This window comes from Nannospalax galili, unplaced genomic scaffold, assembly GCF_000622305.1.
Source record: "Nannospalax galili isolate Female #2095 unplaced genomic scaffold, S.galili_v1.0 scaffold945, whole genome shotgun sequence".
Lineage (NCBI taxonomy): Eukaryota > Metazoa > Chordata > Mammalia > Rodentia > Spalacidae > Nannospalax > Nannospalax galili.
This window is the reverse complement of record NW_008352650.1, coordinates 213257-227056: the sequence shown is the minus strand read 5'-3', so window position 1 is coordinate 227056 and position 13800 is coordinate 213257. Positions and strand designations below refer to the sequence as shown.

Here is a 13800-nt window from a genome sequence, read left to right as displayed (position 1 = left end):
GCATTCTCTGCTTTTTTCCAATCACTTGAGAATGCAAAAGTCACTCTTCATGCAGAGACCACACAAAAGCAGGCTGTGGGTCTGATGTGGCCTACAGGCTACAGCCTGGTACAGCAGCCCAGAGCCCTGGGAGAGTGAGGGGAGACACTGCAGCACCCAAGTGGACCACCCACCCCTTCCTCACCCACTCCTGACACACCCGTATCTGGGGAGACACAAGCATCTGCAACGCCTCAGATCGGACTCAAGCTGCTGCTGGGACCACCTCCCCCCAAATCTTACCAGTTCCTGTTCCAAAGGACCTATCCCCAGATAGAGGGATGCCATCACAACCCGCCTCTTGGCTACTTGTATCTGCCCCTGAAAGAGGAAAAACAACGCTAAGTTCATGTTCACTGTTTTCTCCATCCACTGAGAAGACAGGATCTTCTGACATTTGAGGCAAGTCATACTCTAAGCTGAGCAACTCTACATCTTTACCAACTAACACTTCAAGTCATTCGAAACCATGTAAGGCAACTTATAAAAGAACTCCGCCTGGCGTGGTGATGCATGTCTTTAGTCCCAGCACTCAGGAGGCAGAGGCAGGCGGATCTCTGTGAGTTCAAGGCCAGCCTGGTCTACATAGCAAGTTCCAGAACAGCTGGGGACACAGGAAGACCCTGTCTCAAAAACACCAAAAAAAAAAAAAAAAAGAATCCATAATCCCAAACCCTCACCCTGCAAAGTAAGGTACAATCTAATCTGATACAACATGCACTGTCACTACTACAGGATGGAAATTGCCGTGTGCGTATGTGTTCTGATCATGTGTTCACGTACGTGTGTTTCTGTATGTGTTGGTACGCATGTGGGCCAAGGAACAACCTCGGGTGTGTTCGAGAGCCATTCATCTTCTTTGAGACCAGGTGTCCCACTGGCCTGGAGTTCACCAAGCAGGCCAGCTGGCCAGCAAGCCCTAGAAATCCACCTGTCTGCAACCCCAGCACTAGGATTACAAGCACATGCCACTACGCCTGGCTTTTTTCATGTGAATGCTGGCACTAGAACTCAGATCTTCATACTTATGAGGCAAGCACTTTACCAACTGAGCTGTCTCTCCAGCCCAGGATCAAAGAAATCTGTGTGCCTGAGGAGAACTCCCTGTGTTGCTGAGAGACAAGAGCATCTCCTAGAACACAAGCATAACCCCGCCTTACACCCCGTCAGCACACGTACTCATGTGAATGTACACACCAGTCTGGAAAGGCATGGAGACTCAGTGCCACGCTGCTAACAAGCAGAACTGGGAGGAAGAGAGTGTCTGTGCAGCCTGCACCTTCTACCATCTGCATGATGAGGATCTAACAGCAGGCTCTGCTTTAGAAAACTATAGACAGGACACGCCACACCAAATGACAACATGTCACAAGGTTGTCTCAACAGCCAGTGTCCTCTCCCCAGACTCTCTCCAGTCCAAGAGAACAAAGGCGCACACTCCAAGTCCTGGGCAGCCCCACCCCCAGAAGTCAGAAGGGCAGAAAGAACAGCAGTGCACGCCTGGCATCCCGGCACTTGGGAAATGAGGCAGGAAGATCAGCAGTTCACAGCAAGTTCCAGGCCGCTTGGGCAACATGAGACCTTGTCACAAAAAACAAAGATCAATGCCAAAGGACAGCATGATTACGAGGGAGCCGCACAGCACAGCTCACACTGCCACTTAGGAGAGGAGGCCGCCCCCAGCCCATATTGTCCACCCAGGAAGTGGGCATCTTGACTAGACAGATGCGTGAACACCCTTGGGAAAGGCTCGGGCACAACCCCGGCGGGTTGCTACTTTCCTTTGTTTTGTCACCTGTTAAAACAGACGTTTGAGGAGATGAAGCTGATAAAACAGAAGCAAACAGGTCTGAGGCAGTACAGCTCTGGAGACCGGAGTGTCTGTGATGCTCACAGGAGGACACCAGGACCAAGACCACCCACACTCTTAAGGATGGCACAGGGACCAGGCAGGTCTGTGAGGTCACTGTCTGTCACAGGGAGTCACATGTATCCCTCAGGTGTGATGCAAGCTAGAACCCGCCAGTCTGGGGACAGGAAAAGAAGGCCAGACTCCTCTCACTTCCCAACCCATGGAGCTGGCCCCTCTGCTGCGCCCTAGCCCCTGCAGCCCCACCAATGTGGGCAGCTGTGCAGCATGGCCCTGCCTCCTGGCAAGAAGGATCGCCACGTGGCGACAGTTCTCAGTCAGCCAGGGTTGATTAGGGTGCTGAAAAAAATACCTAGAAAAACCTGTTTCTCCAAGCCAAGGAGTAAGAGAACCAAACAGGGCAAAGAGCATGTTATAGCATCGGGATCTCAGACAAGGAGGCAGGGGGTGGAGAAGCAGGGTTAGGGGACAGCAGGGGGCTGCCCATGGGCACACACCTAGCCTGGATCCTCCCATGAGCACAGACACACACAGAATGAGCCAGCCAGAAATTAAGCTAAGTGTGGATCAACAGAGAGAGTGAAAGGGGAGAAACAGAGCACTCCCTTTCTGCACAGAGACCTGGAACTCCCGTTCTCTCCTAGTACCTCTGCCTACCCCTCACCAGAGCCCCCTGCCTACCCCTCACCAGAGCCCCCTGCCTACCAGCCTCACCAGAGCGTTTCTACAGTGACTGCCAGTGTGAACTTAAGAGTTCATGTTGTTAAAGATTGATTAGTATTGAATTACTTCATTCCAGTTAGCAGGCGACCATGAGCTAGCTGTGGAAAGCAAGCCCTATGTGCAAAGCTGTTATAACTATAGGAAAAGGAGGGACACACCACAGTCCTGAGATCCAGGATGCCCGGACCTCAGTCAGGGGGCACGAGTCTCCCAGTGAATTCAAAATGCCTCTTCACCAAGCAGCCACTGTCCATCAGATCCCTCCAGGTGTTCTTCCTGGCAACCTCTCCCTACCCAGCCCCCACAACAAAGGATGAAGAGGCTACCAGTCCAGGGCTCCCTTCATCTGTGGTGGGGAGGGGCTGGGGTCCACCAGCTCACTACCTTCCTGTCTCAGAATCAGAGCCTCATCCTGTCCTTACCACCTCCCGCTCTGAGGCACTACCCACCCAGGGAAGCTTCCACTTGGGGCTCAACTCAAACACTTGTGAAGGTGAAACCAGACAGGCAGAACCACACCAGAAGTTTCTGCAACAGAGGGTGTTTAGGACTCACCCAACCCGGAAGCCCCAATTCCAGCTCCTGTCTCTCTGTCCTCTACAATCAACTCACCTTCATGAGCTCAAAGAATTCTGCAGGGGAAGAGAGCACTCTGACGTGAGAGCTGGAGACTCCAAACTCCGGAACCAAGTTTCTGATCCACTGGAATCTGTGCACACCCTCGGGACACAGGCAGCATGGCGGGGAGGTAACCTGGGGGACAGCTGGAGACAGCAAGGGAGCCAAGAACAGCCATGGTGACCTGGCGAGAGAGACACATTTGTCAAATACCTCCACAGACCCCACTCTGCTGCTGGGGGAGGGAGGTTTTGGCCATCTCGCATTTTTTTCAGGCTATTTATTTATTTAAATATCTGATTTTTGGTTTGTTTGAGAAAGGCCCTCACTATGAAGTCTTGGGCTGGTACAGAACTCCCTATGTAGGCCAGGCAGGCCTCGAACTCAGAGATCTTCCTGCCTCTGCCACCCAAGTGCTGGGATTAAAGGTGTACATATACCACCTCATTGGCTTTTCAGACATTTTAAAATGTGAGCCAGAGGTGAGCTCTATGGGAAGGTTTTCCCTCCAGCCCCTTTTCCTCCCTGCACCCTAGAGTAGTCAGTGCCTTGCAACACAAAGCGCCAAGGTCTATGCACAAACCCGACCAAATTTACTCCAAACATCCCAGAATCCAAACTGAGAACAGTCACAAGAAAATTCACAAAAGTTCCGGCGTGTTTCAATCTGCCCTTTCTGCACAAATCCACCTCAGGAAAATCCTGCCTGCACACATTGGGACACCTCCTATGAGTTCTTGCCTAGGGAGACCACTGCCATTGCCATTGCTTGGCTGCCCCCCATAACTAGATGGTCAGACCCCACCGTTGAAGATACCACACACTTTGGTTGTAGGACACAAAGTAATCAAGCTGGAAATGACCTGAAACTTTCTTCCCTGCTGGCTAGCTTCCACAGTGCCAGAGTGCTGGGGGAGAAATGTCGTGGATGGTATTACCCAGGGGTAAGCCCCAAATGTTACAACACCGACATGTCAGGAGATGTGCCCACTGGTGTAACAGTATAACTGTCATGGGGGAATCCAACCACTTTCTGATTGGATCTGAGGCCTGCTCCACAGGAGAGAACTCACACCTGATACTGGAAGTCTGGTCCAAAGCCCTGGGGGTGGAGAAGGGGGTGTCACAGTCCCTAGGGGAACCTACTACTAAATGGGCATGCCATCAAACTGTCTTCTAAATATGATCGTTTATACCCACAGACTAGTGCTACCTCCACCTGGGTCAGAAGCTTCCTTCTACAGTGAATAGCAGTTTGCAGTGACTCATAACAGGTCAAAGTTCTGCAAATAAGTGACCACTGAGTGCTCAGTCCTAAATGGGACAGTGATGTCAACTGCCCCCCCCCCCCGGGGAGGGCTCAGGGACCATCCGGGAAGGTGGGGCAGGGAGAGTGTAAGAGCCGGAGGATGGTGGGGAGAGCTGTGAAATGCTGTCTTCTGGACATGACAAGACACACACCAACCCCATCAGTCAACATTCCATGAGGCAGTGCTAACTGGGGTATGTGGGTCACAAGAGGGGGAGGGCAGCTACAGGGATGGCTCAGCAGCTGAAGGCAGAAGGCAGCTACAAAGATGGCTCAGCAGTGAGAGAGCTTGTTGTCCCTCAGAAGACCCAAGTTCGGTCCCAGAACCCACACTGGGAGGCTCAAACTGCCTGTAACTCCAGCTCCAGGGCATCTGACACCCTCTTCTGGCCACCTCAGCATGAACACACACACACACACACACACACACGAAAATAATAAATAAGGAGAGGATGTGAAGGCCGAAGGGGGATGTGCTGGGGAGTGAACAGGACAAGACACACTGTACACATGTACGCACATGAATGAGATTATCAAAGAATAGATAAAAGATTTTTTTAACTTTATTTTTCTCTCTGTGTGTGTGTGTGTGTGTGTGTGTGTGTGTGTGTCCAGTGTACGCCACTTGTGTGCAGGTGCCCACAGAGGCCAGAAGAGGGCATGAGATAACCTGGAGCTGGACTTACAGTTGTATCCAGTGCCTGATGTGGGTGCTGCAAACTGAAGTCAGGTCTTCTGCAAGGGCAGCAGCAGCAGGGGCTCTGAACTCCTGGGCTCTCCAGCCCCACGACTGAGGCTGCTCCAATCCTGCCTACAGACACTGGGAACAAGGTGAGCCTGGTGGAAGGGTGGCAGTAAAGACCCAGCCCCAAGGCTCCTGACACACAGGACTTCTGTTAAAGGAAGGCCTGAAAATGAAATGTTCTCTTTGAAACAGATTTGAGGAGAAACGCTGGAGCAGTTCGAGGCGGGAGGAGACCCCATCGTAAGTGACAGACAGTCTTAATAAGGACCTTTCCACTTCACAGACCCAGGGTCCCACCAGCACCAACCCGATCCCACAAATCTACACCACAGGCAGCCCCAGGCTGAGCCTGGAGAGCCTATGATGCTGTCCATGGAGTCAAGCCCCTAAAGCCCTGTGCACCCAGAGCCCCACACAAGCCCCACCCACTTTGAATTCCATTCTGCAAACAGCAGCTGGAAGCCCCTCTTTATTGTATGACTGGGGAGGAAATGCTCAACACCCTTAGGCCTGACGGCCACAAATTCCAGGAAGATGACTTCGCTTGCCTGCTTCACGATAAGCAATGAATCTTCCCAGGGCTCATGAATGGCGCCTCACAGATGCCAGATGGCCCCCAGCTGTGCTTCCCAGAAAGCCCACCAGTCTGTCATGGCCAACTCACTGCCAAGAAAACTTGAGTCAACAGTGGAAGGTGCTGGCTCTCTGGATCCTGGGAAGATGGGAACTTGGCCCCAGTGTGAAGGTGCAAAAGCTGTCCCTACAGCAGGTGAAGACACTCAGGAGTGTGGGCTTGCCAGTGAAAGGCCTGACATGAACAGGGGATTGCTGCCTCAACCCAAACAACAGGCCACACACTGACCAGGCTTTGAGGGAGGGAAGAAGGAAAACCAGGAGGAAACAGAAGACGGCACTAACCATGTGAGGCCACTGGGCACAGTCATACTCATGAACAGAACATGGTCTGTGTGCAGGGGCAAGCCCACGGCAGCAGTCAATGTCCATCTCACAGACACTTGCCCCAACCTGCAGAGCATATGGGGAAGGACCAAGGGTCCGCGTGCCACAGCCTCGGTCCACACAGCCTCCACACAGGCAGAGGCAAACCAGCTCCCACAGGAACATGATGGAACTCTCACTGGCAAAGGACATCCCAAAAGAGGGCAAGAGTCACTGCCAGTCTGACTCCGGTGTCCCTGTGAACACCTACCATAATGTGGAGACATAGAGCACAGGGCAGGCTCTGCAGCTTACAAACCTGGCAAAGACGACACGCTAAAACAAATCAGATAAATGCCAAAATACACAAACCGTCGAAGCAGAGCAGGGGTGTCAGGAGGGGGCAGGGGGCAGGAAGCCTTTCCAGTAGCCAACCTTGAAAAGAACTTTCAAATCCAGCAAAACTCAAGCAGGGAAGGAGAGGAGTGGGCTCTGGGCAAGGAGAACTGAGCTGGCGCCTGCAGCAGCACCGGCAACAAAAGGCCTGGCAAGGTGTCACATTAATCCCAGTACTTGGGAGGCAGAGGCAGACAGATCTCTGAGTTTGAGGCCAGCCTGATCTAGGCCATATGGGGCTACGCAGTGAGACTCTGTCTCAACCCACCCAGCACCCCAGCTCCAGAAGAACGAACTGGCAACAGAAAACAGAAAAACCACAAGGACGGAGGCAGCAAGGCAAGTGTGTCACGGCACACTCATTCCACGGTGTCAGGGCGCACCTGAACACAGCCACCTGGCCGGCAGCGGCTGCAGCGGCTACAGGGCGGTCACCTCAGAAGGTCTCTCCCCTGCAGGGAACGCTCCCTGGGAACAGTCCACAAGGGCCTTGGTCCAAGAGGCTTTTGTGTTGGCTTCCTGTTTAATCTGAGCACTGACAGGTTTGCTTCTGTTAGAGGAGCTGCGAGCCAGTTCACTTCACCCATTCACCGTGGAGCCTTCACGTGGCTTCTACTCTTCACATGGAGAGACACCTTCTCAGAGGCAGCAAGCATTTGGTTTTTTAAAAATATTTTATTTTTTTGTTTTACATGTATGAGGGTATTGCCTGCATGTATGTGAGTGCACCCGTGTCGTGCAATGCGGCAGATGTCAGAAGAGGGCTTCAGATTCCCCTGGAACTGGAGTCAAGGACGGGTAGTAGCCGCCATGTGGGTGGCTGGGAATCGAACCAAGGTCCTCTGCAAGAGCAATCAGTGCTCTTACCTGCTCTTATCTCTCCAGCCCCAGCAAGCGTTTTTTAAAGAGCCCCAGGACAGCACAAGCAAGGAGACCTGCCTGGACTGGGAGTCCTCAAAACCGAAGTGAATAGCCTCAGCAGGGCAGGTGACCTTCGGAGCCAGGGAGATCTGCTCCAGGGCCTGCTGGGGGCCTTCAGCCAGAACCTGTTGGGGCTGGTTCCTGGCTTTCCATAACGTAGTTCCTGGGGACTATCTCAGAAAACACTCACCCCACGCCACCACTAGCCCACAGTAATCCAGTCCCCACAAGCCACCCACCAAAACAGCTGATTCCCCTCTCACCAGGACATTTACTAAGAAATCACCTGTCCTGGGCCAGCAAGATGGCTCAGCAGGTAAAAGTCTAATTAGTCTGATGACCTGAGTTCAATTCCCGGAACACACATGGCAGAGAAGAAATTCCTACAAATCATCCTCCGACCTGCACACTTCTGCTGTGGCACCTACACAAACACAAAATAACATTTTTTAACAACTGGTTTTGTGGGGCCAGGCATGGTGGCACACGTCTTTAATCACAGCACTCAGGAGACAGAGGCAGGCGGATCTAAATGAGTTCAAGGCCAGCCTGGTCTACAAAGTGAGTTCCAGGTAACCTGGGAACTGTCCTGCCTCGAAAAGACAAAAAAAAAAAACTTTTTTTAAAAGATGTATTTATTTTTATTCTACATGTGTGAGAGCTATGCCTGCATGTGTGTAAGTGCATCAGTGTCATGTGATGCCCATGGAGGACACAAGAGGGTGTGAGATCCCCTGGATCTGGAGTTATGGACAGTTGTTAGCCACCATGTGGGTGCTGGGATTTAAACCCGGGTCTTTTGCAAGAACAGCCAGTGTTCTTAACCACTGAGTCATCTCTCCAGCCCCGTTTTTGTTTTTTTGAAATGGATCTTGCTACCTGGCCTGGAACCTGCTATGCAGACTCACAGAGATCTACCTGCCTCTACCTCAGAGTGCTGGGATTAAAGGTGTGTGCACCACACCCAGACAAATAAAATTTTTAAAGAAAAAAACAAAAACAAAAATGTGTGCCATCCAAAGCTGAGCCCTGAAAGATTCAAGGCAGCAGCTGTGGTTACCAAAAAGGCTGAATTCTGTCATACTCACATTTTTGAGAACTAAACACACACAGTTTCCACATCTAGTCAGTTTCCCCAAGTCATCACTTTCTAGATACCATCTAACATTCAGTTCTAGTTACAAGAAGGAGGAACTGGTAGCAGCCAGATAATACTGTACACTTCCCTTTCCTCTGGAATGGGGGGGGGGGGATGAGAACAGGGTCTGTGGTCCTCCAGGGCTCCAAGGCCAGCCACACAAGAGCTGTTATCAACCTAAGGTCCTGAGGGGACAGGGCCAGCAGCCTCTCCCACCAGCTGCTCAAGCCACACCCACAGGATACCTGACTCTGGGGGGAGGTTCAGTCACGTGATTTTAAGGCTTCCAGCAGACACGGAAGACAAATTCCCTGACTCAGGTGGCCGGGGAACCCTGATCCCAAAAGGCCCTTTGCGAGAGGGCAGTGAGTCTGCAGGGAGAGGAGTGGGCTGAGCAAAGCAGCCTCTCTCCACCTCCCAAGGTACCAGTGCAGAACTGCCTTGGAGCATGGTATGGACACGCTCCTCTGAGCCCTTGACCACATGGCGAAGTCTGCCTGTTGCCTTTGGCAGTACAGACCCTCAACACCCCCAGCAGGACTCAGAATAACTGGAGCTGCTGAGTTGCCACCAGACAGAAGACAGGTGCCCTTGGGGGAGGAACAGATCTCCATCCCAACAAACACTTTGAAACAGCATGGGTCCCATGGGACAATGCTGGCACACCTCGGGGTTCCCTGCAGATCAATGCCGATGAGCCTGGAGGCCCAGCTAAGCACCCCCGTTCTCAGTAGAGGGAGGCCAGTGGAGGCAGGCAGGAGTACCCCAAGATCTACACCTCACCCTTCCGTGCCACCCCTGAACCACAGTACCCTATCACTGGCTGGGACACAAGCTATAGGAGGACTCGCAGAGGTTTGTTTTGTTTTCCAAATAGCATGCAGGGCTCAGGACAGAGTGCTGTGAGGCTGAAAGACTGTCGCCAGACCCACCATGAGGCCACACGGGTCAGGAGCACCCAGGGCATCCAGTGCCCTGGGAGTGGACTGAGTCACGGCCTCAGGGCCTTACTCTGGGAAAGCACACTCCTGGAATCTACTATGGCTGGGATCTCAGTCAAATCTGTCGAAATGATAAAAAAAGGCTTTAAGAGAAACTGTGGTCTCTGGATCGTCACATTTTCAGAAACCACTTTTTAAGAAAGGTCCACCCTCCGCCCTGTCCCCGCCCACCCGTCATACACATTTAGATGTAAAAAGTGAACTGATGAGGAAAACGCAACCGCCATAACTTCCTGAGAAGGGCCCGAGAAACTACACGAAGGTCCGCACTTCCTACAAGGCTGGCAGCAGGCGTCCCTTCCTGACTTGTGAAGTCAGAGCCGAGAGGGAAATGATGCCGATTCCCGTAGTTACTCAAGCCTCGGCCTGCCGGACTCCCCCAGCAAGCACCGCCCCAGCTGGGCTGCCAGCATCCAGCTGACCCCATGACTCCCCTCCTCAGCTTAGTCAAAAAGAAGCCAATGGCATGGGGGGGGGGGGTGCCGAGGAGCTAAAGTACCTTTAAAATGCTGGTTATTGAGGCATAGCCCAGCATCAAGGTGCCTGACCAGAACTAGCCTCCACCACTGCAGCCGTCTCCCCAGCCTCCAGTGCCTCCTCTCCAATCAGATCACACGGTTTACAAGAGGGTTATCTATCAGAACAGTTTAATCCCAGGCTGCTTTCTATCCGCCTAGCCGCACACAGCCAGCTGAGCAGAACTCATGCCAGCTAGGACGTAACTCGGGCACACTGTCAACAGTCACTTTTCACACTACCACTGAAGTCAGTCAGCTGCGACTTTAAATCATGCAAGGTCAAATATGAATTGAGAAAATTATTCTTCGAGTCCAAATTATCTCCCACCCACTTATTCTAACTGCCATAAATAAACCAAGAGGCGGTCTGAGGACACAGCTCAGCAGTAAAGTGTTTCCTCGGCACATAAAAGGTCCTGGGTTCAAACTCTAGTATCCCAAAACAAAGTGACAACTTGCTAAAGCTGGGCATGGTGGCACACACACTGCAGGCAAGAGGATCCTGTTCAAGGTGCTTATCCTCTGCCACATGTCCAATTTGAGCCAGCCTAGGCAACGTAAGACCCTGTCTCAAAAATCTAAAATAAACCAAGAGACAGCTGCTCCAAGCTCTGATGAGTAAGGAGGCCCCAACGTCACAAGGTTCAAAGAAAAAGCAACTGCTGAAAACTTGGTGGCTCCTTCTTCAGAGCAGAAACTTCTCACAAGTTGTACGACCAACCGACCAACCTGCCATCACACCTTGTAAGGCCGACTGCAAAAGCCACCTGCCAGTCCAGATCGGGGAGTCAGGAACCCCTAGTCTGTCAAGTCAGTTTTCCTCTCTCTCTCTCTCTCTCTCTCTCTCTCTCTCTCTCACTCGCTCAAAACAGGCTTAAGTTTCAAGAAAGAGTACTTTGTTATACATATAGCTAAAACTGAGAACAGCTTTACAGGGAAAAAAAAAAAAAAAACGTAGGCCACAAAGAAAATATTTCCTTGTATGGCAAACAAATTCAAGAATGGGAACTAACACGCTTTAGACACACTAGGTCTCATCTCCTCCAAATAAGGAGCCCATTCTGCATAGCCTCGGGCTCCAAAGCCCTCCGTTGGAGGCTCATCTCCCTCTTCTGAACTCCAGTTCTGCACAGCCCACTGGCCACTGGCCACCTCCACCTATATACACCTAGACACCAGCTAACGTGCCCCATGTGACCTTTTATCAGCCCCCAAACCTAGCACATTCCCAGTTTCAGTGAAGTGTCGCCACCTATGGACTCAGTCATGTGACCTACACAACAGCACTCCCATACTACATACACCCAGTGCAGCTCTAAGCCCAGCCCCCTTCCATCACCCCTGCCCTGACTTGTGTGAGTGTCTCCATCTCAGGCCTCAACCACTCAGAGAAACAACCACACAGGGATCTAGAGCCTGCCTTCCTAGGTCTCTGGCCCAGGCCACTAGCAGCTCCTGGCTCCTCTCTCTCCTTCACTACTTAGCAGCTCTCTGCTGCTAGAAGTGGTTCAAGAACCCGTGAGATCTCAGAACTGCCCGCACTGCTGTTCACGTCATCCCTCTTTGACGCCCTCCTCCTCCTCCTCCTTCACTCCCCCGCTCCAAAGCAGCTCCAACTTGTGCCACCAGGAAGCTTTCCCTGCTAAAGGGGCCTCTCCAGGATGACCTTCCACCTTACTTTCCTGTAACTGTCTGCTCACGGGTCAGAGCACCTTAAGGCAGGGCCATGTCTTTATCTTGCTTCCCCAGAACCCAGCCAAGCAGTGACCCATACACATGAGGAATAAATGAATTATCCAGTGCTCCTAATGACGGTGAGTCAGACACTTGCTTCAGAGGAAACGACAGAATTTCAAGATCACTAATAAGAAATGATTTTCTAGAGTTCTTGGTCTCTATGGGCATCTCTAGGCCTGAAAGGAAACCACGCCGTGAAAACGTTCCTCTTGCTGACCACAAGGATTCACCACCCCCCAATGGCTGAGTCAGACTGGCAAGCTAGAATCTAAAATAACCTAAGCTCATGACTATACAGAGCTATTATCAATGAATCAATGATCACAGAATTACAAGAAACCACACCATTCGGGGAATGAGGAATTGCGAGGCACGGTGAACAATGGAGAAGAATCGAAAGCTAGTGGCTGAGAGAGAGAGGGGGAACAGCCACAACCGAGAACAACGCCAACCACCAAGGTCCTGAGAGCCAGAAAGCCTGTGGGCCAACCCAGGCAGAGGGACAGGAACTGCAGGGTCACCCAACACTGTGCCAACACTAGTCCACGCTCCTAGTGTCATTGCCGAGGACTGTGAAACAAGAACGTCTGAGCACAGGCCCAAGAAACTCAGCTTCTGGAACTCAACAACTCTCTCTCAGCGTAATTCTAGGCTTAATCTCTTGGCTTAGAAACATGAAGCCACACAAGCTGCCAATGGTTTGGGGAAGCTGAGTTGACTGTGGTGGCACATGCCTGTAATCCCAGCACTCAGGTGATGGCGGCAGGGAGGACCAAGAGTTCAAGGTCATCGTCGGCATAGTTGGAGGTCAGTCTAGGTAAACGAGACCCTGTCTCAAACAAAGTTTGTTGGGAAAGTCAAAACTGGGAAGTCAATTTAGGCTCCAGAAGTTCAAGTAATCCTCAACTACATAACGAGTCTGAGCCAGCCTGGGCTATATGTGACCTGACCTCAGAAAAAAATAAAAATCAACAGACAGCCTCTCTATACAAGGAGTTCTAGGACAATCAGAAGCCAAATACGCTAGATCCAGAGCATAATATGAGATGTGTGTCTCAAAAAAACATTTCAGGAGGGGCTGGAAAGATGGCTCAGCGGTTAAGAGCACTGGCTGCTCTTCCAGAGGACCTGGGTTCAGTTCCCAGAATCCAGATGGCAGCTAACAACCACCTGTAACTCCAGTTCTAGGCAGTTCCAGAGAATCCAATTGCACACTGATTATACACTTAAATACATACAGGTAAAAACACTCACACACATAAAATAAATACAAAATTTTTTGCCTTTTTTTCTTCAATTTAGTGGTTAACAGCATTCACTGTCTTATAGAAGACTCGAGTTCGGGTCCCAGTACCCACATCAGGGGATCACAACCACCTCTAATTCCAGCTCCAGGGGATCAAACTCTCTCTGGACTCCGTGGGCACTCACACACACATGCACACACATAAATACAATAAAGTGAAATAAAATTAAAAGCAAATAAAATAATTTTTTTTTCTAATTTACAAAAAAGGACGAGCTGGGTGTGATAGCTTGCACCTTTAGTCCCAGCACTTGGGAGACAGAGGCAGGAGGATCTCTATTGAGTTCATGGCCAGCCTGGTCTACATAGTGAGTTCTAGGCCAGCTGGGGCTACAGGAGACCGTGTCTCAGAAAAAAAAAAAAAAGGACCAGGTGTGGTGGTAGTACACACCTACTTGATCCCAGTCCTCAGGAGGCAGAGGCAGGGGGATCTCTGTGAGTTCAAGACCATCCTGGTCTCCATAGCAAGTTCCAAGCCAGCTGGGGTTACAGGGAGATCCTGTCTCAAAAAACAAAATAATAAAATTTATAAAAAGGGAC

At 51.2% G+C, this 13800-nt stretch overlaps 1 protein-coding gene across 6 annotated transcripts in view; it reads right to left on the bottom strand.

Moving 5' to 3' along the window:
* Pgs1 (phosphatidylglycerophosphate synthase 1) overlaps nt 1-13800 on the bottom strand; it is a 46116-nt gene that overhangs the window by 28520 nt on the left and 3796 nt on the right. For all 6 annotated transcript variants that reach the window (XR_003846524.1, XR_003846523.1, XR_003846522.1 and 3 more), the window contains exons 2-3: nt 3245-3434; nt 283-360 (exon numbers count right to left, since the gene is read on the bottom strand). Coding sequence is in view for 3 of the 6 variants with exons in the window: in XM_008849644.2 (XP_008847866.1) it covers nt 283-360; nt 3245-3434 (268 nt within the window). In the remaining 3 variants the exon portion in view is untranslated. The remainder of the gene's footprint in view (nt 1-282; nt 361-3244; nt 3435-13800) is intronic.